Consider the following 27,331-nt stretch of genomic DNA (forward strand, 5'->3'; position numbering starts at 1 on the left):
TTATAAATTACAAGGAGCATAATAAAGTGTACACAATAACTCTGTCGTCCACACAACTGGCAAGATAGTCCAGAAAATAGCAACCAATCATCTGGAACAGTATCCAGTCAGGGCACGAATGGTCTTTTCCTTCGGATTTAAAACTACTTCCATCAATCCACAGAGCCTTTACTGCTTTACGAATGAACTCCGAGAAATTCTAAAGTTTTGTTTTCATGATTCTCGGTCCAAAATTTCCTTCAAAAAAACTCTCTGCCGTCGGTCTTTCTTTACTTCGGACCTGCATCCGCTTCTATACATTCTTGGTAGTAGCATCATGTTCGTAGCACAATCCAAGATAATTTCTTATGCTGTCTGCTATTCAACATCAGCATAAAAATTAGACATGTAATATTTCTAATCTTTGTCAATATTACAGCAGACATCACACAATAACTAGGCTGTTAACTTCTCAGAAGCCACAGACGCCTAGTGTGACATCATATACGGTAGGTCAACCGGAAAATAAATAAATGAACCGCGCTAAAAGAAAATTAGCGCCCCCCAATGTAAGGGAGGCAAACTACGTATGACCGACAGTCGCATAAGAGAGTGTGCATGGACTCTTGGACTCCACGCGTAAGTGTAAAAATACAACAACAAAAAAATTTGCGAAAACAGACTAATTCAGTGCATGGAAACATAGTGAATTTACCAAGGTGATCGTAGCTGTTGTTTACATAGCCCAGCACTAATGCCTAAGTGAATCTAACAAAGCACTTAGATGACTGCACGATGCCATAAGTGAACTACTGACTAAACACCCAAACAGTTTTGTTAAACAAATTAAACAAAGTTTAAAACTAGAGGGGAAACATGCTGGACTTGGTGTGTACTACTAATAGTGTGTTGCATTAACCTCGGAAGTTGGAAGTCGGAGCTGGGAATAATATCACATCCGAGTTATTAGGGTGGAATTCAAGAAATAATTTTAATATAAACAACTTATGGAAAACTATGTACTCCTTCTGCAACCTTGAACACGGTAGAAGAAACAGAAACACAATTGCTAACAATGTAGAATGTACAAAACAAATGAAAAAATGTATACTACACTACCATAACTACATATTGACATCCAACAATACATCGTATACGACTGATTTAGTGCAGTAGAAAAATAGTCAGAAGTGCTAATATTGGCTATTACAGAAGTTTCTATTGTTGTTCACACTCAGAGCAGCCACCTTTGAAGCCAACTGGGGAGGACTCTCCGACTTTCCGAGTCAGCAATCCGACCTCAGGGAGCATTCGAGTTTGAATTTCCAACTTCCCGGTACAACTCCCATGTCCCCACCTCACCTGTTCTGACCACCTTTCCATTATGCTGGTGCCAGTTTACAAACCTTTACTGAAATGCAGCAGGCCAGTAGTAAAAAACAAATTAGGATCTGGCCAGAGGACACACCCTCGGCATTTCAGGACTGCTTGATGCACACTGATTGGGAGGGTTACAAAACAGCAGGCACCCAGGGAGATCACACATACATTGAGGAGTATGCTGAAGTGGTAATTAGCTATAATGCTAAATACACAGAGGATGTCACTTTGATAAAAAACACTCACTGCACATGGCAACCAAAAACCATGAATGACCACAAAGAGAGAGAGATGCAGCCATCGGGGAGAGGGAAAAGACTGCTCTCCGCTCAGTTAGGTCTGCGCGCTCAAAGGGCAGCAAGGCACATATGCAGATCAAATATAGGGTCACCTCTGCGTCACAGGGAACACCAGACGGATGTGGCAGGAAGTCAAAGCACTGACGGATTACAAGTCCAGGCAGGGTGTGACAAACCTGAAAACTAGAGGGGGTGTTGGCCATTCCCCACCGCTTGTTTGACAAACTCTCACTATAGACCAGTGGTTCTTAACCTGGGTTCGATCGAACCCTAGGGGTTCGGTGAGTCAGCCTCAGGGGGTAAAGGAGGTAAAGACACATCCGAAGTATCGTGTAAATAAAAACTTCTCCCAATCAGCATATTATGGATACCCCCAAAAAATGTTCCCTCTAATTTTCCATCTGATTTGCAGGTTTTTTGATTGATCGATTGAAACTTTTACAAGTAGATTGCAAAGGAAGAGAATACATTATATGAAACAGTACAGTTTACACATTACAGTACATATTCCATACCATTGACCACTAAATGGTAACACCCGAATAAGTTTTTCAACTTGTTTAAGCTGGGGTCGACGTTAATCAATTCATGGTAATGTGTGTAAGGTGTGTAATTTGTTTTGAGTTCATGCACTGTTGGTTTTGTTCTTTCAAGCTCGGTTCATTTTGTGCACCAGTAAAAAAACATATAACTTGTTCTTGAATTTAAAAAAAAAAATATATATATATATATATATTGTTCACTAAAGAATGGTTCGGTGAATGCACATATGAAACTGGTGGGGTTCGGTACCTCCAACAAGGTTAAGAACCACTGCTATAGACGCAGTAGACACTGGGAGGACACTAAACAGGATCAACCTGCGAAAAGCTGCAGGCTTGTACAACATCGGTACAGGTGCTCACAGTCTGTGTTGACGAGCTGGAAGATGTTCTGACTGACATTGTCAATCTCTCGTGCAGTCATTCCATATGTGCTTCAAAGCACTTAACTTAGTTCCAGTGGCAATCAGTTGGTTCTCATCTAAATAATGCCTTGACACCAATTGTGATGAAGTGTTTTGAACGGCTTGTCAAACCACACAGCGAGCATACCTGTGTTACTTTACCTGATCCAGTTTGATTATGGTCCCAATAGCTCCACAGAGGGTGCAATATCCACTATCTTGCATTACCTGTCAATTACTCATTTTGACGACAACACTTATGCAAGAATCCTGCATATCTATTTCAGCTGGCCGTTTAACACCATCGTCCTCCAGAGACTAATGGAGAAACTTCTCCTTCTTGTCCTGAACACTACCACGTGTCTCTGGATTATGTACTTTCTGACTGGGAGACCACAATTTGTCCGTGTTGGAAAAAACATATCCAAGTCTATCACGCCAAGCAAGGATGTGTACTTACCCCAATGCTGTTTACACTGTTAACACATGACTGTGCATCAAGATATGAGAGGAACCAGGTCATCAAATTAGCTGATGACACCACGGTGATTGGACTAATTTGTGGAAATGAGTAATCAATGTACAGGAAAGAAGTCATAAACTTTGAGGGCTGTTGCAAAGAGAACAACTTGGTGATCAATTTCGACAAAACCAAAAGATGATAGTTGACTTTCGAAGGTCACGGCCCAAGCCTGCCCTCCTCAGCATCAGTGGCTGCACGGTGGAGAGAGTGGAGAACATCAAGTTTGTCGGAGTGCAGTTCTTGCAGAATCTCAGATTAAATAAGACCTAAGGGATTATAAAACATGCCCAGCAGAGATTCAGGAAGCTGAAACAAGCCTCCATCCCAACCTGCATCCTCAGGACCTTCTATGGTGTGGTGGTTAGCATCTTGACATTCTGTATCTCTGCGTGGTACCCTTGCTTCAGTATGTCAGAGTAAAACGATCTGCAGAAAATATCAAGGTACAGAATAGCCGGTCCAAGATCCAAGATGAGTATTGTCGCGGGTTCCTCAAATTCTCTCTCCATTTTATTCAAACTTCTGCTTTCAGGCAAACGGTACCAAAGCATAAAATGCAGAATTACAAGATTAATCAACAGCTTCATCTCACAAGCAGTCAGAATGCTGGACTGCTGATCAGCAAGTTGTACAGGATTGCACTAAAGCTATAATAACAGTTATTGGTTCAATTTTAAAAGGTTTTAGCTATTTATATTAAGAAATGTAATTTTAATATATATGCTGCTACAGACATGTATTAGTCATACCAATGACAGTTTCTGCTGCTATATTTCTTGGAGTGTGTACGCGTGTGCGTGTGTGTGTGTGTGTGTGTGTGTGTGTGTGTGTGTGTGTGTGTGTGTGTGTGTGCGCGCGCGCGCATTGGGCGTGATTACAGGTGTGTGTAGCTTTATATCTCCTATCGCTTTTATATGTATTATTTTGCCCTGTGCCTCTGTAGCGGCTCTGTGTTGTGTATCGATCTTCCCATACTGCCACCGCTCCGAGTGGGACGCGAACCACGTCGCTCAATTGAGAGGTAAATGTGCTAACCACCAGGCCAAAAGCCTGGGCTGCAAACTTGGCGGCCAGCACACTCTTTGAAGTTGTCAGGTGTTTACGACCGTACTCCTGGCGCGGCTACAGTGGCTGGCCCCCGTTGCACCTCTTCTCAATCTTTAGGGAAACAGTTTGTGATTTTGTTGTATCTGCAGTTTAAGGAGTGGTTTGCAACATTTACACAGAGGCCTAGAGAGCGCTAATTTTCCAATGTATTTTAAGCGTTATATTCCACCCTTTATTGGCTTCCAGAACGTAATGATGTACACTACATATGTTCGTAACACGTGCAGGCACACTAGCTTTGTGTGTTGTTGGCTAATGATAGCAATTTGGGTAGCTAGCGTTAGCTGTCATTGAATTTGTATTCTATCATAACAACAACATGACTATAAATTGTTCATTGCTCCTCTTAGACTGCTTTTGTATGTGTGCACACGTTCCCTGCGCATACGTGTAGAGAAGATGGTTAAGTGACTGCCGTAAACACCAATCATTTAATTTGGGATAGTAAAAAAAATCATTACATACACACACACATATATACATTCTCGTTCATTTTTTATATTTTTTGCTTTAAATAATTAAACTGTGAGCCACTTTAAATGACAAATACATTTGATTAGATTGTTTATCTAACAAAGACATATTCCAAAAATAGATGTTCAAAAAAATGTACGTGCGCAGGACTCTGTCCTTCTGTCCGACTTTACACTATTGTCATTTAGAAAAAAAGGTATCGTGCATAGATACCCGGCAAAAAGTAATACAGTCAACATGTAAAAAGTGCCAACAATGAACTTATCTAATAACATGGTTTATCTAATATAACAACACTGATAGATGCCACAGTACTGCACAGTCTACCAAGTCAAATTCCTTGTGTGTTGAACATACTTGGCCAATAAAGCTGATTCTCATTCTAATGTATAACAGGTTATACTTTGTTCTTGTTAACTTTATGTACCATCAATGCAACATCAATATATGCAACAATTTGTTTCCTAAAAAAACAATCTGACAAATACATTAACAAATATAGTGTACATACAACAAGCAGGGGGGACCACTTTATAGGGATATTAATCTTACATCAACTTTAGGGCTGCAACTAACGATTAATTTGATAATCGATTAATCTGTCGATTATTACTTCGATTAATCGATTAATGATCGGATAAAAGAGACAAACTACATTTCTATCCTATCCAGTATTTTATTGAAAAAAACAGCATTCTGGCACCATACTTATTTTGATTATTGTCTCAGTTTATAAATAAAGGTTTATTTAAAAAAAAATAAAAAAATAAAATAAAAATAAAAACATTTAATTAAAAAAAAAACTAACAAAAAAACTCTGTGCATGTGCATAGCATAGATCCAACGAATCAATGACTAAATTAATCGGCAACTATTTTAATAATCGATTTTAATTGATTAGTTGTTGCAGCCCTAATCAACTTCCATTACATTTTGGGATTCTTGGGGTGACAATTTTGATTCAGAATCAATTGTTGATTTAATCTGAAAATCTCAAAATCAGTACTATTTTTCAGTAACATAGGGTTCCAATTCCAGCATTAATAACATTGCTTATAAACTAGACCACGATGCACACACTCTTTTATTGGAGAAACTAATGCTAAAATTACTAAGTCTACAGTTTATTGCACTGAATGAAATCAGCCAGGGATGCACAGTCCTACACATTCAATTACAATCCACAAGTAAGCTATTTTTCTGGGACCCTTTTTTGTTAGCGCAGGCGGAGAGGATCTAGCGTGCAGTGCTTTTATTGTGAAGGGCGGAACTCTGTCGTTGGTCTTTGGGCTCTTGACGGAAGTGGCAATGCGTCAAAGAGAGGAGGCTGTGTTCAAATCAAAAGTTCTTTATACTGAGCTTGCATCACCTCAGTGGTCATCTTATAAGACCCTCAGGTGCCGTGTATGTCAATCAAGTGAAAAATGTCTTAGTGAGAATGGATAACAGACTGATGTCTACTTTCTTAATGCAATGCAATCAACTGGTCTCGACAAACAGCTCTGAGAAATTGTTGCTTTATACTCCTGTTACAACCGGAACATTGTAGCATTCAAAGTGAGCCCGAACATTTGACATCATCAAAAACGGGCCTTACAGTATTCTTTCTCCCCCATTCAGTAACATTACAGACACCTAAATCTAGCTTGTTAATTTCAGCAGTGTGCCAGACCCTCTACTTGCTGGAACAAAAAACTACAGAGGCCAGTACTTGAGAAACAGTACACATAGCGAATAAGCGCAAAGATGACTTGAAAAATAGAAAAATGCCACCTGAATCAAATTATATTGAATCACATTTTTTTAGTATTTCTACCACTTCATATTTGTTTAATAAACACAGAAAAACACATTTTAGTCGATGTACCTGTGGGCCACTGGAGGTAGAGTCTTGGTGAGGCGTGGCCGCACAAAGTACACTACATTGCCAAAAGTATTTGGCCATCAGCCTTGACTCACATATGAACTTGAAGTGCCATCCCATTCCTAACCTATAGGGTTAAATATGATGTCGGTGCACTTTTTGCAGCTATTACAGCTTCCACTCTTCTGGGAAGGCTGTCCACAAAGTTGCGGAGTGTGTTTATAGGAATTTTCGACCATTCTTCCAAAAGCGCATTGGTGAGGTTGGTCGAGAAGGACTGGCTCTCAGTCTCTATTCTAATTCATCCCAAATGTGTTCTATTGGATTCAGGTCAGGACTCTGTGCAGGCCAGTCAAGTTCATCTACACCAGACTCTGTGATTCATGTCTTATGGACCTTGCTTTGTGCACTGGTGCACAGTCATGTTGGAAGAGGAAGGAGCCCGCTCCAAACTGTTCCCACAAGGTTGGGAGCATGGACTTGTCCAAAATGTTTTGGTATCCTGGAGCATTCAAAGTTCCTTTCACTGGAACTAAGCCTAACTTCTGAAAAACAACCCCACATAATTCCTCCTCTACTAAATTTCACACTCGGCACAATGCAGTACCGTTCTCCTGGAAACCTCCAAACCCAGACTCATCCATCAGATTGCCAGACGGAAAAGCGTGATTCATCACTCCAGAGAACGCGTCTCCACTGCTCTAGAGTCCAGTGATTATGGCTTAGATGCAGCTGCTCGACCATGAAAACCCATTCCATGAAGCTCTCTGCGTACTGTACTTGGGCTAATTGGAAGGTCACATGAAGTTTGGAGCTCTGTAGCAACTGACTGTGCAGAAAGTCTTTGCACTATGCGCTTCAGCATTCGCTGACCCCTCTCTGTCAGTTTACATGGCCTACCACTTGGTGACTGAGTTGCTGTTGTTCCCAAACGTTTCACTTTTCTTATAATAAAGCCGACAGTTGACTTTGGAATATTTAGGAGCGAGGAGATTTCACGACTGGATTTGTTGCACAGGTGGCATCCTAAGACAATTCCGCACTGGAAATCACTGAGCTCCTGAGAGCGGCCCATTCTTTCACAAATGTTTGTAGAAACAGTCGCCATGCCTAAGTGCTTAATTTTATACACCTGTGGCCGGGCCAAGTGATTAGGACACCTGATTCTGATCATTCGGATGGGTGGCCAAATGGTTTTGGCAATATACTGTAGTGTATCTACTTCAGAATCCCGTTTTAACCTATATTTCTTAACTACTTCTACCATCAACAGGAAAGACCCGTAGCTACTGTATGGTAGTCATTATATACCTGTATGTAAAATTCAAAGTTAAAATTCAATAATTTAGAAAAGTTGAGTTCCCCAGAATATACTCAGAGACACTTCAGCTTGCTTAAAAGAAGTTGATCTTAGTGTTGCCCAATGACTGCTTGTTGTGTTGTAGCTTGCATCGTTATTGTACGTTGTGTTTAGTGGGATTCAAGATAGTCGCAAAATGTTTAACTATTTGGGCGTGGTGGCTCAGTTTGTAGAGCAGCCGTGCAAGCAACTTGAGGGTTCTAGGTTCGATTCCGGCTTACGCCATCCAAGTCACAGCTGTTGTGACATTGGGCAAGACACTTCACCGTCCTTGCTCCAAATGCCACTCACACTGTTGTATGAATGTGAATGAATGTTTGATGGCGGTCCGAGGGGCTGTAGGCGCAAATTCACAGCCACACTTCTGGAAGTCTACCCAAGGCAGTTGCGGCTACAAATGTACAAACCCCGTTCCCATATGAGTTGGGAAATTGTGTTAGATGTAAATATAAACGGAATACAATGATTTGCAAATCATTTTCAACCCATATTCAGTTGAATATGCTACAAAGACAACATATTTGATGTTCAAACTGATAACCTTTTTTTTTTTTTTGCAAATAATCATTAACTTTAGAATTTGATGCCAGCAACACGTGACAAAGAAGTTGGGAAAGGTGGTAATGAATAATGATAAAGTTGAGGAATGCTCATCAAACACTTATTTGGAACATCCCACAGGTGAACAGGCAAATTGGGAACAGGTGGGTGCCATGATTGGGTATAAAAGTAGATTCCATGAAATGCTCAGTCATTCACAAACAAGGAAGGGGCGAGGGTCACCACTTTGTCAACAAATGTGTGAGCAAATTGTTGAACAGTTTAAGAAAAACCTTTCTCAACCAGCTATTGCAAGGAATTTAGGGATTTCACCATCTACGGTCCGTAATATCATCAAAGGGTTCAGAGAATCTGGAGAAATCACTGCACGTAAGCAGCTAAGCCTGTGACCTTCGATCCCTCAGGCTGTCCTGCATCAACAAGCGACATCAGTGTGTAAAGGATATCACCACATGGGCTCAGGAACACTTCAGAAACCCACTGTCAGTAACTACAGTTGGTCGCTACATCTGTAAGTGCAAGTTAAAACTCTCCTATGCAAGGCGAAAACCGTTTCTCAACAACACCCAGAAACGCCGTCGGCTTCGCTGGGCCTGAGCTCATCTAAGATGGACTGATACAAAGTGGAAAAGTGTTCTGTGGTCTGACGAGTCCACATTTCAAATTGTTTTTGGAAACTCTGGACGTTGTGTCCTCCGGACCAAAGAGGAAAAGAACCATCCGGATTGTTATAGGCGCAAACTTGAAAAGCCAGCATCTGTGATGGTATGGGGGTGTATTAGTGCCCAAGACATGGGTAACTTACACATCTGTGGAGGTGCCATTAATGCTGAAAGGTACATACAGGTTTGGAGCAACATATGTTGCCATCCAAGCAACGTTACCATGGACGCCCCTGCTTATTTCAGCAAGACAATGCCAAGCCACGTGTTACATCAACGTGGCTTCATAGTAAAAGAGTGCGGGTACTAGACTGGCCTGCCTGTAGTCCAGACCTGTCTCCCATTGAAAATGTGTGGAGCATTATGAAGCCTAAAATACCACAACGGAGACCCCCAGACTGTTGAACAACTTAAGCTGTACATCGAGCAAGAATGGGTTGTTAAAAGGAAAGGCCATGTAACACAGTGGTGAACATGCCCTTTCCAACTACTTTGGCAAGTGTTGCAGCCATGAAATTCTAAGTTAATTATTATTTGCAAAAAAAAAATAAAGTCATGAGTTTGAACATCAAATATCTTGTCTTTTTAGTGCATTCAATTGAATATGGGTTGAAAAGGATTTGCAAATCATTGTATTCCGTTCATATTTACATCTAACACAATTTCCCAACTCATATGGAAACGGGGTTTGTAGCTTAATGAATGAATTTAGGGTTCTATGTCTTCTATGAAGCGCTTTGAGTGTCTACAAAAGCGTCATTTAAGTCTAATCCAATATTATAATTATTATTATGAAATTAAGTAGATGGCCACCAAATATGGGCAGTGAGTGTGAAACGCCTGCATTAGAGTCTGTGTTGTCTCATCACAGAATGTTGCATTAATTATCACTCAAGAGCAGGCATTTGCACTTAATATGCATGCCTAATGCATGAAAAAGGGACAAACTGGGCCAAAATTGAAATAACAAACCGCAATGAGGCACCTTCAGTGTGCCAAACCTGAGCAGCCTTTTAATAAACCACGTTGCTGTATGAGGCAGAGGCACAGATAAAGATGCCACACAGCATTTCTCGAGACAAGGGGGTGCCGAAAGAATGAGAAGAGACTCTTTAATGAAGAGGACAGTCAAGCTTTGACGGAGATGGGGAGTGACCTTGGTGCACACCACTCAGCCCCTTTATTTCACAGTATAGCATTCGATAATTCCTTGAAGCACTTTTTTTTTTTTTTTACATCGATTCAGAACCATGAATTGATAGACAAGCTATGTGCTGGCTTTCCTTAATATTGACTGACTGCAAGAAACATTTTATTGAAGGCATGTCAAAAGTATTTTCTGTGTATTGACAATCTCCTGTTGCACCAGTGTCTTCCCAAGGGATAATCCATTTATAGCCTACAATTCTACACAGGTCCAAGCAAGTGAAACACTCAAAATGCTGAACATCCACTTCATTACTCACCAGAGGCCAGGAAAGACCAATGGACGTGACTGCCATTGTAAATACCACGCCTCCCAAACCCACACAATCACCCGCAATGATTAGCACAAAGAGGAAATGACAGATCTCTAATCTGACAGCAGGTTTATGTGATTATTACAGAGAACGGACATCTGCCTCTGGGTATTAGAGCAGCATCAGTGCTTTCGCTCAGATTGCAAAGCTTCATAATAATAGGCATGATGAGTTTACAGCTGATATTTATTAGCGTTTGGATCTCCCTGTTATTTGGAGATGTGTTTCCTAATGCTGGGACTGGTTGTTTGCCACACTGGGGTGGAAAATGGTCCTTGACCGCTATGAGTCTCAAGAGTAGTCAAAGACATATAACACAACTATGAGGATAAAGAGGATATGCAAAAATCATCAATTCGGGGGTTCACTTATTTATTAATTTATACATCAGCACGATTTTCAGTCGGGCCTTGCTATGTCTCCGAAAACTGAACAGATGTGGAAATAAAAAAATAAATGATGTCAAGATAGATGTGTGTGGCCAAAACTAACTCAGGGAAATTAGTGCTGCAACATGATTAAAAAGATAGTGGCTACAATGATACGTAAAACTTTAAACTTTAGAAGAGGTGGGTGACTGATTACTCCAGTGGGGTTTGGGGGGTGGGCACATCAATCAGTCTGAAGAGGTAAAGTTGGCGCTTTTTTATGTGAACTCTTACCCAGCATGACTTATATGTTGCTAAAGTATCCACTGACAGTAGAAATGTGCGTGTTCTGCCACAAGCCAGTGCTTGGGTCGTTGTTCCCAGTCTGACCTTTTCAGCAATGGACACACTGTTCAAACAAACAAAAACATTCACTAAGTTTCCATGCACTAAATTAGTCTGATTTCTCAAATACATTGTATTTTTGTATGTTCACACCTACGTGTGAAGTCCAAGTGTCCATGCACTTTCTCTAATGTGACTATTGGTCATACACAGTGTACCTCCCGTACACTGGGGGGCGCTTATTTCCTTTTAGCGCGGTTAATTTATTTATTTTCCGGTTGAACCACAGTATATGATGTCACACTAGGCGTCTGTGGCTTCTGACAAGTTAACAGCCTAGCTATGTTGTGATGCCGCTGTAATATTGACACAGATTACAAATATTACGTCTCTAATTGTTATGCTGATGTTAAATAGCAGAGAGCATTAAAACATTATCTTGGATTGCGCTACAAACATATGCTACTACCAAGAATGTATCGGAGCTGATGCAAGTCCAAAGTAAAGAAAGACCGACAGCAGAGAGTTTTTGTAAAATTATTTTTGGATCAAAAATCATGAAAACAAAACTTTTGAATGTCTTGGTGTTCATTAAAATCACATCTGGAACAGTCTGCTGCCGCTCACTGCCGCGAAAAAGCAAAGTACTATCTTTATATATGTGTGCTTCTAATCGTTTTACAGCTTTCTTTATTCCTTCTCAAACATATTTAGTAGTCTTGTCAAACTTACAAAGCACCCAATCTGTCTCCCCGCCTCTCTCTCAGCTAGCTAGGTGCTAGCCAAAGCACACTACGCTCCAAAAGTGTCTGCTTCCTCACGCTGCTGCTACTCTTCGCCTATAGCTCCGAAGACAGCAAGAACTCGACTCGGTGAAAGAAACAACGTGAGTATGGCTGCCTGTTCCTTGTGCACCATGCTCATGAATAGGTTGGCCCTACTAATGGACTGTGTCCGCCAGTTAGAGCAGAATAATTTTGTAACTTTAGACGCCACGGACATGTTTGCTAGCGTTAGCCGTAGCTTGTAGCAACCCTAAGCCGCCTACAAGCCACGGTGAACCGGTTGAGACGCATGATAGATTTAGCCCATTAGCTAGTCCTACACCCCAGTGTACCGGACACCACACCTTATTCATAGGGGACTCCATCACCTGGAACATACAGTTTAGTAAACCAGCCATAGTTAAGTGTATTCCCGGGGTCAGAGCACCCGACATTGAAGCTAGTCTTAGGGAGCTGACTCGCAACAGGCCTAGTAAACACATACGACATGCTCATTGCACCACAAGTTACGCAAACATAGTTGTACAAGTCGGCTCCAATGACACAAGGATGAGGCAGTCAGAGATTACAAAGAGGAACATAGCTCAGACTTGTAATCTCGTTAGAAAGATGTCCAGGCATTGAGTACTTGTCTCTGGCCCCGTGCCTGCGAGAGGCAATGATGAGAGTTATAGCAGATTAGTCTCACTTAATAAGTGGCCGGCTAGTTTTTGTAGAACAGGGACTAACGTTTATTGATAATTGGCCTTCTTTCTGGGGCAAACCGGGCTTGCTGAGGAGGGACGGCTTTCACCCTAACTGGAAAGGCACCATCACTCTTTCCAGAAGTATAGACTACTATTTGAGTTGAGCTTGACTAATTACACTAGAGCAAGCTCGGACACAGGCAATTACAGTGTCTGTTAGTCCATGTGAGGAGTCAGTTAAGCTAGAACAAACCAGCCCCAGGCTGGAAAATTCTTGAACACACAGCATTTCTCGTAGAATAATACATAACTCACATAATGTTTTTTCTGTAGTGACTGTGCCAGAGGTGAACATGCATTCTACTGAGGTGACAAATTATGACACGTTAAATCTATTGCAGCACCAAGCAAACAATCTCAAGATCCCCATTATATCAATTCCTAGATGTATTTGAAAATATTTAAGGCGCACTGCACAAAATAAACGTAACGTTGTTTTGTATTAATGGTATCTACGTATACCATTAATACAAATGCTTTAAAACAGCCCACTACCTAAAATATGGCCTTTTTAAACATCAGACCTTTGTTTCCGAAAACGTTATTAGTTAATGAGGTCATTAGAGACAACAATTTTAACGTCATTGGTCCCAGCGAAACTTGGTTAAAACCAGATGATTTTTTTTCTCGCTTAACGAGGCATCTCGCCTAACTATACAAGTGCATATATTGCCCGTCCCCCTAAAAGGGGTGGAGGGATCGCACTAATATTCAATGCAAACCAAAACCTTAGCCCTAACCTAAGTAATAAATATAAATAATTTGAGGCTTTTCCTATGAGATCTGTCACACCGCTACCTTTCCATCTGGCTGTTATCTGATGCCCCGCTGGGCCCTATTTGGACTTTATCAGTGAATTTTAAGAGTTTGTCGCTGATCTAGTGTGTCACGCAGAAAATATATAATATAATGGGGGATTTTAATATCCATATGAATACCCCGTCAGACCCTCCATGCGTGGCGCTCCAGACTATAATTGATAGCTGTGGTCTTACAGATTAATAAATGAACCCACGCATCGCAATGGTAATACAATAGACCTAGTCGTTGTCCGGGGTGTCAACACGTCCAAAGTTTTGATACTCCCGTACACTAAAGTAATGTCCGATCATTACCTTCTAAGATTTAAAATGCTGACAAATTGTCAACAAGCTACTAATAACCAATGCTTTATCAGCCGCAACATTAATGCTGTCACAACCACAATTCTTGCTGGCCTACTGCCTTCGGTAATGGCACCATTACCAAATGATGTGCGCTCTATCGATAACCTCACTAACAACTTTAACGATGCCCTGCGTGACGCCATTGATAGTATAGCACCGCTAAAGCTAAAAAAGGCCCCTAAAAGGCGTACCGTCTAGTTCACAGAAGAATCCAGAGCTCTTAAACTATCATGTAGAAAGCTAGAACCCAAATGGCGTACAACTAAACTTGAGGTTTTCCATCAAGCATGGAGTGATAGTTTAATAACTTATAAACACCTTACTTTAGCTAAAACTAATTACTACTCCAATCTCACAAGGCACACATTGAGTGTTACTAAAACAGCCTTTTTTATCTCCGTAAAATCGCTAAAATTCGTCCCATTTTGTCCACCACCGACGTTGAGATCATTATTCATACGTTCGTTACGTCTCGTCTCGATTATTGTAACGTATTATTTTCGGGTCTCCTCATGTCTAGCATTAAAAGATTAAAGTTGGAACAAAATGCGGCTGCTCGACTTTTGACAAGAACAAGAAAGTTTTATCATATTATGCCTATACTGGCTCACCTGCACTGACTTCCTGTGCACTTAAGATGCAACGTTAGTATTTTATAAGCAAGTAGCAAAACTTTAAACGTTCTAGCTCCATCCTATCTTGCTGATTGTATTGAACCATATGTCCTGGCCAGAAATCTGCGTTCAAAGAACTCAAGCTTATTAGTGATTCCCAGAGCCCCAAAAAAAGTCTGCGGGCTTTAGAGCGTTTTCTATTTGGGCTCCAGTACTCTGGAATGCCCTACCGGTAACAGAGATCCTCCCTCAGTAAAAGCATTCAAGTCCCATCTTAAAACTCATTTAAAACCCTTTTTTGACCAGTTGATCTGCTGTCTCTCTTTTCCGCTCTGCCCCCCTCTCCTGCATGGAGAGGTTATCAGGTGACCACAGATCTGCTTCCACGGAGGAGGAACTCGCTGTTCCAAGCCAGGACTTAGGATGGACCACTCCTCTTTGAATCAGTTAGTGACGTCTCAACGCTGCTGACTTGTCTCCATTTAAGATGATCCCCTGCTGGCTTCCCAATGGACTGGACTTTCACATGAAGTGACCACTGCTTACGCATCAGTCGGTGACATCTCTGCGCCTCGACGTGTCTACATGCAAGAGGATTACCTGCTGCCCCCACTATGTACTGGACTCTCGCATTATTAACCGGCATCCATTGCAACGATCACTCGTTGTTCCCATCTGGTTGAGTTTTTTCTTGCACTGATGTGGGATCTGAGCCGAGGATGGCCAAAACGAGCAAAACGGCTTTGAGACATTTGTGATTAAGGGCTATATAAGTAAACTTTGATTGATTGATTAATTGATGATTCAAAAGGCAGAAAAGGCTCTGTGGACTGATAGACGGAGTTCAAAATCCGAAGGAAAAGACCGTCCGTGCCCTGACTGGATACTGTTTCAGATGAACTTGGTTGCAATTTTTCTGGACTATCTTGCCAGTTGTGTGTAATACAGAGTTATTGTTAATCAGTTTGGAAATGCTGCGTAAAGAAGTGTGTGTATGCTTTATTATTCTCCTTGTAATTTGTAATATACGTGCTTCATTCTAGAGCTGCAACTAACAACTAATTTGATAATCGATTAATCTGTTGATTATTACTTCGATTAATCGATTAATAATCGGATAAAAGAGACGAACTACATTTCTATACTTTCCAGTATTTTATTGAAAAAAAACAGCATACTGGCACCATACTGGCTTAATACTTATTTTGATTATTGTTTCTCAGCTGTTTGTAAATGTTGCCGTTTATAATTAAAGGTTTATAAAAAAATGTAAAAAAAAGTAGCATAGATCCAACAAATCGATGACTAAATTAATCGCCAACTATTTTTATAATCGATTGTAATCGATTTAATCGATTAGTTGTTGCAGCCCTACTTCATTCTCTTTAATATTTTGTTCGAGAGTTCGCATTAAGCCGGCATTCAACATTTCCTTAGCTACCTTCTTAAATAAATCTCTGTTTCTTTTTTCTACCATCGATGCACTTGAAAATGTCCTGTTCTTTTAATTTATGAAGCAAATCAACAGTGTCCTTTTCATTACAATTGTTGCTATGTTTTTATTGAATGGTATCTGCTTCTGGGTTATATCCTGCGTTCTGTGGCTGGCGTATGCGCAGCACTAAGTGTCCCCTCGGGCACAAAGCCCCCTTTGAGAGATCTTGTTTCCGATCACATAATCCAGGTGTTAGTCCGACTTGAGGGCAGAGGACACCTGAATAAACCTTACAAGGAGGGCTGAGGAGTGTTATCCCACAACAGTTGGAACACCCCCCCTTTTTAAGAGAGGAACTGTAGCCCGGTCTAAAATCCAGAGGCACCGCCCACGACATCCATGCAATGCGGCAGAGTCTTGTTAAGACAGACCCACAGCATCCAGAGCATTAAGGAAATCCAGGTTCAGCTTCATAACTACCCCAGCAACTTTAGCCCCACAAATAGGCGAGTCTACCACAGAGTCCACAGGCACTAGGTTTTTCTAGGACGATGTATAGGTAGGATTAAAGGCCTACTGAAATGATTTTTTTTTATTTAAACAGGGATAGCAGATCCATTCTATGTGTCATACTTGATCATTTCGCAATATTGCCATATTTTTGCTGAAATTATTTAGTATAGAACAACAACGATAAAGTTTGCAACTTTTGGTCTCTGATAAAAAAAAAGCCTTGCCCCTACCGGAAGTAGCGTGACGACACCGGAGGAAGGACTGCTCACATTTTCCTATTGTTTACACCAGCAGCGAGAGTGATTCGGACCGAGAAAGCGACGATTACCCCATTAATTTGAGCGAGGATGAAAGATTTATGGATGAGGAACGTAAAAGTGAAGGACTAGCGTGCAGTGCAGAACGTATCTTTTTTCGCTCTGACCGTAACTTAGGTACAAGGGTTCATTGGATTCCACACTCTCTCCTTTTTCTATTGTGGATCACGGACTTGTATTTTAAACCACCTCGGATACTATATCCTCTTGAAAATGAGAGTCGAGAACGCGAAATGGACATTCACAGTGACTTTTATCTCTACAACAATACATCGGTGAAGCTCTTTAGCTACTGAGCTAACGTGATAGCATCGGGCTTTACTGCATATAGAAACAAAACAAATAAGTCCCTGACTGGAATCAACAATACTACCAAACTCTGGACATGTACATACACGGTTAATGCTGTCCAGCCTGGCGAAGCTTAGCAATGCTGTTACTAACAACGCCATTGAAACTAACTTAGCTACAGAACCTCGACAGAGCTATGCTAAAAACATTAGTTCTGCACCTACGCCAGCTCTCATCTGCTCATCACGACCCGTGCTCAACTGCGTTCCAGCGATCGACGGTACGACGAAGGACTTCACCCAATGACCGATGCGGTTGGCGGCCCGGAGACGGAGGAAGTCAAGGTGAGGTTGTTCGGCTAGCGCGTCTGCTATCCTCAAAGTCATCCTGGTTGTGTTGCTGTAGTCCGCCGCTAATACACCGATCGCACCTACAGCTTTCTTCTTTGCAGTCTCCATTGTTCATTAAACAAATTGCAAAAGATTCACCAACACAGATGTCCAGAATACTGTGGAATTTTGGGATGAAAACAGAGCTTTTTTGTATTGGATTCAATGGGTCCGAATACTTCCGTATCAACCGTTAACGTCACGCGCATACATCATCATATCTAGACGTTTTCAACCGGAAGTGTGTCGGGAAATTTAAAATTGCATTTTATAAGTTAACCTGGCCGTATTGGCATGTGTTGCAATGTTAAGATTTCATCATTGATGTATAAACTATCAGACTGCGTGGTCAGTAGTAGTGGGTTTCAGTAGGCCTTTAAGGAGGTCTTTAAAGTAGTCCTTTCACCGAGGTCAGCAGCACATCGTCCCCATCATACACGGTGTTGACAGTGCGCTACTTCCCCTCCCTGAGATTGCAAATGGTGGTCCAGAATCTCTTTGAAGCCGTTCGGAAGTCGTTCTCCCTGGCTTCCCCGAACTCTCCCCATGTCCGAGTTTTTGCTTCGGCGACCGCCAATGACCCACACCCCTTGGCCTGTTGGGTACCAATCAGCTGTCTCCCCTACTATGATAAGGTGGCCGCTCAAAGAGGAGTCTGAAGTCACATAAAAAGTGTTACATTCCACTACGAGCTCCCTCTCTCCCATTCGAAAAAACAATTATTTCAGTAGGTCTGTAGCTACACACATTGGCGTACGAGTCGTCGACTATCAAGTCACAACTATTTAATGAAAATAAATAAATTCTGCAATATGTTGTAATTGTGCTGTTATTAAGGCTGAAACGACGCGTCGACGTAGTCGACGTCATCGGTTATGTAAATACGTCGACGCCGTTTTTGTGCGTCGACGCGTCGCATAATTACGTCACACTACCGTCATGGCGGAGCGCAAAGCAGACTGTGCGAGCGAGGGGAAAAACGCACGCCAAAAGTCGTCAAAAGTGTGGGAGTATTTCAATACACAGCCTAATAATGTTGTTGTATGCACAGTGTCGAGCGTAAATTGCCTATCATAGCAGCACAACGGCTATGAACGAACATTTGAAAAGAAAACCATCAACCATCAACTAGTCAATCGTCCGCGTTAGCATACGTTGTCATCATTACACAAAAACATGAATGTGTCATTTGTATCTGCTAGGGGTGTAACGTTATGTGTTTTGTATTGAACCGTTTCGGTACGGGGCTTTCGGTTCGGTACGGGGGTGTACCGAACGAGTTTCTAAGCTAAAGCTAACTTTAGCTGCTAAAGTCTTAACAAGTTGCTTTGCTCCTTCTGCGGCTGCCTCTGTCTCAGCACGCAGCATTGTCCCACCCATACAACCATCTGATTGGTACACACGCAGCATTGTCCCACCCACACAACCATCTGATTGGTACACACGAAGCATTATCAGCCAATCAGCAGTGCGTATTCAGAGCGCATGTAGTCAGCGCTTCAGCGTCGAGCAGATAGGTGTTTAGCAGGTGAGCATCAGGCAGCGGACTCTCCCCAAATGATAATAAACACCTCCCAGTCAACTACTAGTAACATCACTATGAGCCCGTTGACCTTCTAGAAACTTAAAGTGCAGCTCAGCTCACTCGCAGTCCTGGCTTGAGGTGAAGGCTAATTAGCTCTCAGTTCCAGCCACATCGACCCCTTCTGAGCGCCTATTTTCAGCTGCTGGGAATATTGTAAACAAGAAAAGAAGCAAAGCAAGTAGACATTCTAACCTTTCTTCATTACAACTGTTAGTCACTCACAGGAATGAGTAGAATTGGTTATTGTGTACTGTGTTGGACTGGATGTTTATTTTGCACATTTTAAAAGCAATACTTAATGTTTACAGTGCTCCAGAATATTTAGATTGGCACTTTTTTGTATTGATGTTTATCTTTATTTTTGCACATTTTAGCAAATAAGCAATACTTTCACTTTTGTTGAAATGTTTACACTTTTGTTACAGAATATTTCGTTTTGCACTTTTTTGTATTGGATGTTTATCTTTATTTTTGCACATTTTAAAGCAAAATAAGCAATACTTTTACTTTTGAAATGCTTATACTATTGCAGAATATTAAGATTTGCACTGGATGTTTACTTTTATATTTGCACATTAAAAAGCAAATAAGCTACTTTTAATTTTGTTAAATGTTAAAAGTTTTAAATGTTTACATTGTTACAGAATATTTTGTCATGTTGTTGTCAATGTTGACTGAGTGGCCATACTTTTTTTTTTTGTAAATAAAAGCCATGCCTTTTGAAAAAACTGGCCTACTTTTATTTTTTCATCTTCATTTTAAATAAAATAAAATAAAAAATAATCGGTAAAAGGAAAAATAATCCATAGACGAATCGAAAAAATAATCTATAGATTAACCGATTAATCGAAAAAATAATCTATAGATTAATCGATAGAAAAATAATCGTTAGCTGCAGCCTTAGCTGTTATTATGTGAAGTTATTTCTTCATTCAATTACTGAACCAACCTTCGAACAAACATCCTTGTACTTGTTTATGTTCTTCACGTTCAGCTGAAAATGTGGTCTCCCACAAGCTTTGAACCAACAAAGACATTTCTCATAGTCTGTCTTTGTTTTTTGGAAATGGGGTGTTTTGCTCCTTCCTCATGGACAGTTAATAACCATTTTTTCTAAAACAAACAACAGTTCTACTGATTTTCGTTGTCTGTCTCAATGCTCACACTTGATTGTTTAAGGCAGTGTTTTTCAACCACTGTGCCGCGGCACACTAGTGTACCATGAGATATTGTTTGGTGTGCCGTGGTAAATTAAGTAATTTCACCTAATTGGTCCAAAAAAAATTTTTTTTCAAACCAATAATTAGAATTCGCAAATATTGTGCAGTTGTAGAGTGTCTGTGCTGTCTAGAGATCAGCAGAGTAACCATGTAATACTCTTCGTTATCAGTAGGTGGCAGCAGGTAGCGAATTGCTTTGTAAGCCTACTTTGAGACAAGAGAATTAAAGATGCATAGATGGTTATGGTCTGAATTCATATCGAACAATTGCATCAGGTATTTAATGAGAATTACTTTATATTGTCAATATAGACCCTGGGCATCCCCCCCCCCGCCAGCGTCCAAACTCCTAAGTTAAAAATATATTATTTTTTTAACCCAATGCAGCCCCTGAGTCAAAAAGTTTGGGGACCCCTGATATAAACTGTTGAGTTTCGTTTTCAACATGTTCTGCTGGTGGTGTGCCCCTGGATTTTTTCAATGAAAAAAATGTGCCTTGGCTCAAAACAGGTTGAAAAACACTGGTTTAAGGAACAACATGGTACTTGGTTGTAGTAAGATGACACTGTGAATTCTCTGCAATCTGATTGGTTGAAATATGAAGAATGATTGACAGGCCAGAATCGTGTAAAGGCATCCCTGCTGTATACTGTATTTTCCGGACTATAAGCCGCTACTTTTTTCCCCAAGTTTGAACCTTGCGACTTAAACAAAGGTGTGGCTATTCTACTGATTTTTCTTCACTTAAAGTCTAAATTATGGAATGGATTAAGCAAAGAAATCCAACATCATACTAAAATGATCCACTTTAAGACACTGTTCAAACTTAAAGTGTTTACATAGTACAAAGAAGAAGAATTCTGATACACATCTTGAACCTTATTAAAAGAGGAGAAAGTCAGAGTCATCTCATAAAGGGTAAATAAAGACGTTGATGAGTTTTTGGTTTTGTTTGATCAGTCGTTGTACTGCCATAAAGGCCCCGTTTGGAAACAATTAAGGTACGTAAACAAATATTTAGAAAATATTTCTGTACCTGCGGCTGAAATATGAAAAGCTGTTTTTTTTCTTCTAAAATTTAGTGTGTGTAGCTTATAGTCCGGAAAATATGCGACTCAGCTAACAAAATAAGAAAATTAGATAAAATTGTCATTAAACTATCAACTTACTGTATCAACATTTTCTAACAAGAATTATCCAACATAAAATGACAAGAAAACTCTTCAGCAAACACAGCATCCATTAAAATGCAGCAGCGACAGATGTTTTCTCTAAACAAACTGCGACAATGTGTCAAGCAAATAGTATGAGGAAACAGTCATTACCAGCAGAGGTATTGTGCGCAGATATGCTGAGTAAGGGCAACACAGCAAAGAAGAAAAGAAGAAAGAATGGCACCATCTTTTCACCTGTAAAAAAAAAAAAAGACAAAATATGCATTTAGTTTAAAGGACAAGAAATTTGAGCATCTTGACAGTATGTTTATATTTACATTAAAAAAAAAATCACTTTACGTTGTTCTAGTAAATTGTCCCCTATTGTGAGAAATTCCTTCAAAGATTGTGTGTGTAAATTGTATCCCCTTTATGTAATCTCTTACATCCTTTTGTTGCCCATCATCTCTCCTACTGGTCACATTTGGAATAAGGGCTGTAGCTCCAACTCTTTTGATAGTCAACTAGTCATTGATTCTCCTAACGATTAGTTGACTGATTAAATTATGAAGTATAAACCGATTCTGGGGCTCTAATTTAGCCATCTGCTTTTAAAGTCATCTTACCTTTTTGAACATGTAAAGAACATGTAAGAATGTGATGCATCATTTCGAAACAGTTTATGTTCAAATTAGGCCTGGGCGATATGGTCTTTTTTTATTATCTCAATATTTTTAGGCCATGTCACGATACACGATATATATCTGGATATTTTGCCTTAGCCTTGAATGAACACTTGATGCATATAATCACAGCAGTATGATGATTCTATGTGTCTACATTAAAACATTCTTGTTCACACTGCACTAATATATGCTCATTTTAAACTTTCAGCAAGAGAGGGAAATCACAACTAAGTCAATTGACCAAAACTGTATTTATTAAACAGTTATTAAGCAGTGGCACAAACATTCATGTCATTTCAAAACAGAAAGTGCAAGATTGTCAGAGACATTTTAAAACAAGCTATGAGTGCACTTTTGTGCATGGTGTCACGAAGATGACATATCAAAACAACACTAAATTAAAGTGCACTTTTTGTACAGAACACCACTACAATAGTTTAAAACAAATAAAGTGCACTTTTGTGCATGACGTCACACAAGATATTTCAATGACTGTCAAATAAAAATGAGCTGCATAATAGGAAATCAAATAGTGTATGTCCTTCGCTATGTGGTCAGTTCCTGCGGATGTTATCTCCTTCTGTTGTTGACTATTTTTTTCATACTGTAATGATGTAGAAATGGTTTCCTCTGCATTTTGTTGGTGTGGCACCAAACAGAGATGTTGCCATGCAGAGTTTCAAGCACTCTTCATTCTCTAGCAGGTGACTTTTCAAATGATGCTACATATTAGCAGTAATGCTACTTTTTGTAGCAGCGCTTTTGCCCTATACTTGACAAATTACGGTTGTCTGTTCGACATATTCCCACTTGAAGCCAAACCACCGCCAGACGATCTTGGGAATTAATTTTTCCTTCATTTGTTTCCAGATTTGCACCTTCTTTCTCTCGTATTACCACTCGCACCACAGCTAACGTTACCCATGCCGCTACCTCTCTGCTCCGCGAGGGCGTATACGTATGTGACGTATGTAAGAAGGTGCGCTTGTTTTATGTCTCTGTGAGAAGGAGAGACAACAAATAGTGAGAAAAGCCAACAAAGAGTGAGAAGAGCCTGTAGTGTAATGCCTGCAGCTAAAAGCAACTGCATGAGAACGTATACTCGAATATCACGATATAGTCATTTTCTATATCGCACAGAGACAAACCCGCGATATATAGAGTATATTCGATATATATCGCCCAGCCCTAGTTCAAATAAACCATCCATCCATCCATCCATTTCCTACCGCTTAATCCCTTTGGGGTCGCGGGGGGTGCTGGAGCCTACACCTCATAACAGGGCCAACAATCAGCCCTAAACCGATCTGAAGGTGCGCTTGTTTTATGTCTCTGTGAGAAGGAGAGACAACAAAGAGTGAGTGTAAAAAAAATCCTATTTTTATGGTTAATTTACTCTAAATTTCTACTGTAATTGTTCTATTTTTTTTAAATAGTTTATAAAACTGTAGAATTGAAGACAGTATCTGTAAATAAACAATCCGCCTGTTCATTTATTTATTTTAAGTAATATGCCAGTAATGACAAACTATGTATATTTCTAGTTTTTTACAGAAAAATACCAAATTAATTATACATAGCATTTTCTGTTTTCTTAAATTACTTTCAAATTCAAGTAAAATTACAGTAATTATCTTTCATTAAATATGTAGCTTGTTATATAAAAGTCTATGTCCATACTAAAAATTTAACACAGTGGTGTCAAACTCAAATACAGAGTGGGCCAAAATTTAAAATTAAACAAAGCCGCGAGCCAAGGTTGAACAAATTAACCTTTAACGTACTCTACGAGCTAGCCGAATAAAAAAACTTTAACACTGTTACAAATATGCGCCACACTGTGAATCCACACCAAACAAGAATGACAAACACATTTCGAGAGAACATCCGCACGGTAACACAATATAAACACAACAGAACAAATACCAAGAATCCTTTGCAGCACTAACTCTTCTGGGACGCTACAAAATACATCCCCGCTAACACCAAACCCCGCCCCCACCCCACACACACCTTGTAGCGTCCCGGAAGAGTTAGGCTGCAAAGGATTCTGGGTATTTGTTCTGTTGTGTTTATATTGTTTTACTGGGCGGATATTCTCCCGAAATGTGTTTGTCATTCTTGTTTGGTGTGGATTCACAGTGTGGCGTATATTTCTAACAGTGTTAAAGTTTTTTTATTTGGCTACCGTCAGTGTAACTTGTATGGCTGAAGATGAAGTATGCGTTGCATTCACTTGTGTGTGCATACAGAAGCCGCACATATAATGTGGCTGGGCCAGCACTCGTTAGACTGACGTAAAAGCAGACCTGACGATTTTCAGGAGGGGCGCTGAAATATGGAAGACTCCCGGGAGGGTTGGTAAGTATTGGAATTAGCGGTGAATGTGGTGTTACCGCGGCACCGCCGCAATATATAATCGGTGGGCCAGTTTTAGTGTTAATTTGATATCTCCTCAGGGGCCAAGTGAAATTACACGGCGGGCCAAATTTGACACCCATGCTGTAGAAGGTATTTTTCTGCAGAACTGTTTGCATAGTCACTTTATTAAAGGTGGTTGATCTTAACAATTCAGAAAAAATCTGTAAAATAATTGTATTTTTCTGTGGAACTGCCAGCATTGTCACTTCATTAAAGGTGTTTGATCGTAATAATTTGGAAAAACTCTGTAGAATAAAGGTATTTTTCTGCAGAACTGTTTGCATCGTCACTTTATTAAAGGTGGTTGATCTTAATAATTTAGTAAAAATCTGTAAAATTACGATATTTTTCCGCAAAACGTTTCATGAAAATTTCTGTAAATATAATGTTTTTGATCATTATTTGGTTTACAAAGTTTTACTTTAATTTTATGGTTTTCGTTTGGCAGCCGTATCTGCCAGTAGATGACCGTTTTTTTACAGAATTTTTTTTTACAGTGTAGGCATGTGATAATTAACAAAGATGACTAATTCATTCAGAAACTATTTGTACTGGAACTGTGCTGCCATTCAGACTATTACAAAAAACAAAATAACCCAAACTTTGGTTCCATGTAAAAGCAAGTACAGGCCCAGTGCTGACAAAAAGGTATTGTTTCTTTTTGAGAACAAAGGATAGTAATAACAGCAAAAAAACACCAACGCTATCAAACATCCTCCAAAAGAAACAAGCATTTTGTGATGATGTGTTTAAAAAGCTGCACACTTCACTTCTGGCATTTTTAGCAATCCAAAAGACTCTATAAATTCTGAACATTTTAGCAATCTAGATTGTATATTTATTCTTTTAAAATATTGGCAACGTGGTGCCTAATGTTTGTGCGCGTGTGCGTCTGTCTGGGTGTGTGTGTGTGTGTGTGTGTTTGAAGTTTGTTATTGTGCTTTGCTTCTTTGCACTGTTAATTGACGGTGCTTCAGATCTGAAGTTCTTAAATTGATACAAAGTTTATCTGGTGGACTTTGGCTGAAATTATTGTTAAAATGATTTTTCACACAACTTGGTCTCAGACTTGATAGCCAGCGAGCGAGATAACAAGCTAACGATCTTACCAAGTCAAGATCGCATCCTTTAGATGTCTGACTTCATTCCCCTGCTTTAAATGCTCCCGTATCACAGATGTACTGTCATAAAAACACACGGTCCGTTTTGCAAAATGAGCAAAATATTCATGTCTTTAACAAGAAAAAGTTGAATTGTTCCCGTGCTGACTAATTTCTGTAAGGAAAAACACGACTGATGATGTCACTGACTATTGTCGACAAATTAATTTGTCGGCGACAGATTTTATTGTTGAAACTTGTCGACAAATTTGATGAATCGTTGAACCTCTACTTTAAATAAAATTGGCATCACACTTTCCACTTTTCTTCAGTCATTACCTTCATTCCCGTTCATTGCAAAACTGAGAAAACTGGGTTTAAAATACAAATATAGTGGAAAAACAAGTTGCCTCTTTATTGAATCAATTATCATATATGTCTGATTTATAACACTAAAGACTTACAAAGTTTGTGAGTAAATAGATATGATCAAAATAATATCACAGAGATTCCCGAGCCATTTTGAGAGTTGATGAGCAGGTCAGTTACGTGATCCGTGATTTACTCAGGGGGACCAACTTTCTCTTAAATAACAAACCTACTTCTCACAACATATTTCATCAGTCTACAGTGACTATTTTGGCACTAATTATGATGCAGAACCTTAACATTTTCTAGCTTAAACCCAAGGAGGATGAACAAATTCTAAAAGCCGAGTGCTAAATAGATGCAGCTTTATTGTAACACTATACCATCAGCAGTATTGTTCAGTACTAAACATACAAACTAACCATAATACACCATAATTACCATAATAATATATATTTTTTTCCCATTTTTGCGTATTTCCAGTATCACTGATCTGCCTCTATGGGCAGAGTACAGAGGAGTCCCCCCCGTGACGTAATCTGATCCTGAATCTCCAGAGATTGCCGAAGACATTGTGAAAGAAATATTCAAAATGGCCATCTGAAATTGTGGCGTTTTGTGGATGTTTAGATGGTATTTTCACATACAAATATAAATGGATGTGGTTTAACGCATACAATAAAAAAAACAATTCATCATATTACCGTAATTTCCGGACTATAAGCCGCTACTTTTTCCCCTCGTTCTGGTCCCTGCGGCTTATACAAGGGTGCGGCTTATTTACGGCCTGTTGTTCTCCGACACCGACGAAGAGGATTTCGGTGGTTTTAGTACGCAGGAGGAAGACGATGACACAATGATTAAAGACTGACTTTTCATATACCGGTAGGCTGGTTATTTTAACGTACAGGCGAGCACTTTGTATTACTTTGCACCGTCGTATTATTTGTACTCTGCACGAATGCTGTTCGCCATGTCAAAGATGTGAAAGTTTGATTGAATGATTGAAAGATTTATTGTTAATAAATGGGACGCTTTGCGTTCCCAAACAGTCATCTCTGTCCCGACAATCCCCTCCGTGGTAGCAGGAACCCCTATATACTACGGTAATTACACATCAAAACCCTGCGGCTTATAGTCGGGTGCGGCTTA

General features: G+C 40.0%; 1 protein-coding gene across 1 annotated transcript in view; it reads right to left on the reverse strand.

Annotated features, from left to right (window-relative positions):
- LOC133656401 (gamma-aminobutyric acid type B receptor subunit 1-like) overlaps positions 1–27,331 on the reverse strand; it is a 501,080-nt gene that overhangs the window by 331,143 nt on the left and 142,606 nt on the right. The window contains exon 2 of the mRNA XM_062057486.1: positions 21,775–21,858. Coding sequence (XP_061913470.1) covers positions 21,775–21,850 — 76 coding nt within the window. The 5' untranslated portion in view covers positions 21,851–21,858. The remainder of the gene's footprint in view (positions 1–21,774; positions 21,859–27,331) is intronic.

Source organism: Entelurus aequoreus, linkage group LG08 (assembly GCF_033978785.1).
Source record: "Entelurus aequoreus isolate RoL-2023_Sb linkage group LG08, RoL_Eaeq_v1.1, whole genome shotgun sequence".
In the NCBI taxonomy this organism is placed as follows: Eukaryota; Metazoa; Chordata; class Actinopteri; order Syngnathiformes; family Syngnathidae; genus Entelurus; species Entelurus aequoreus.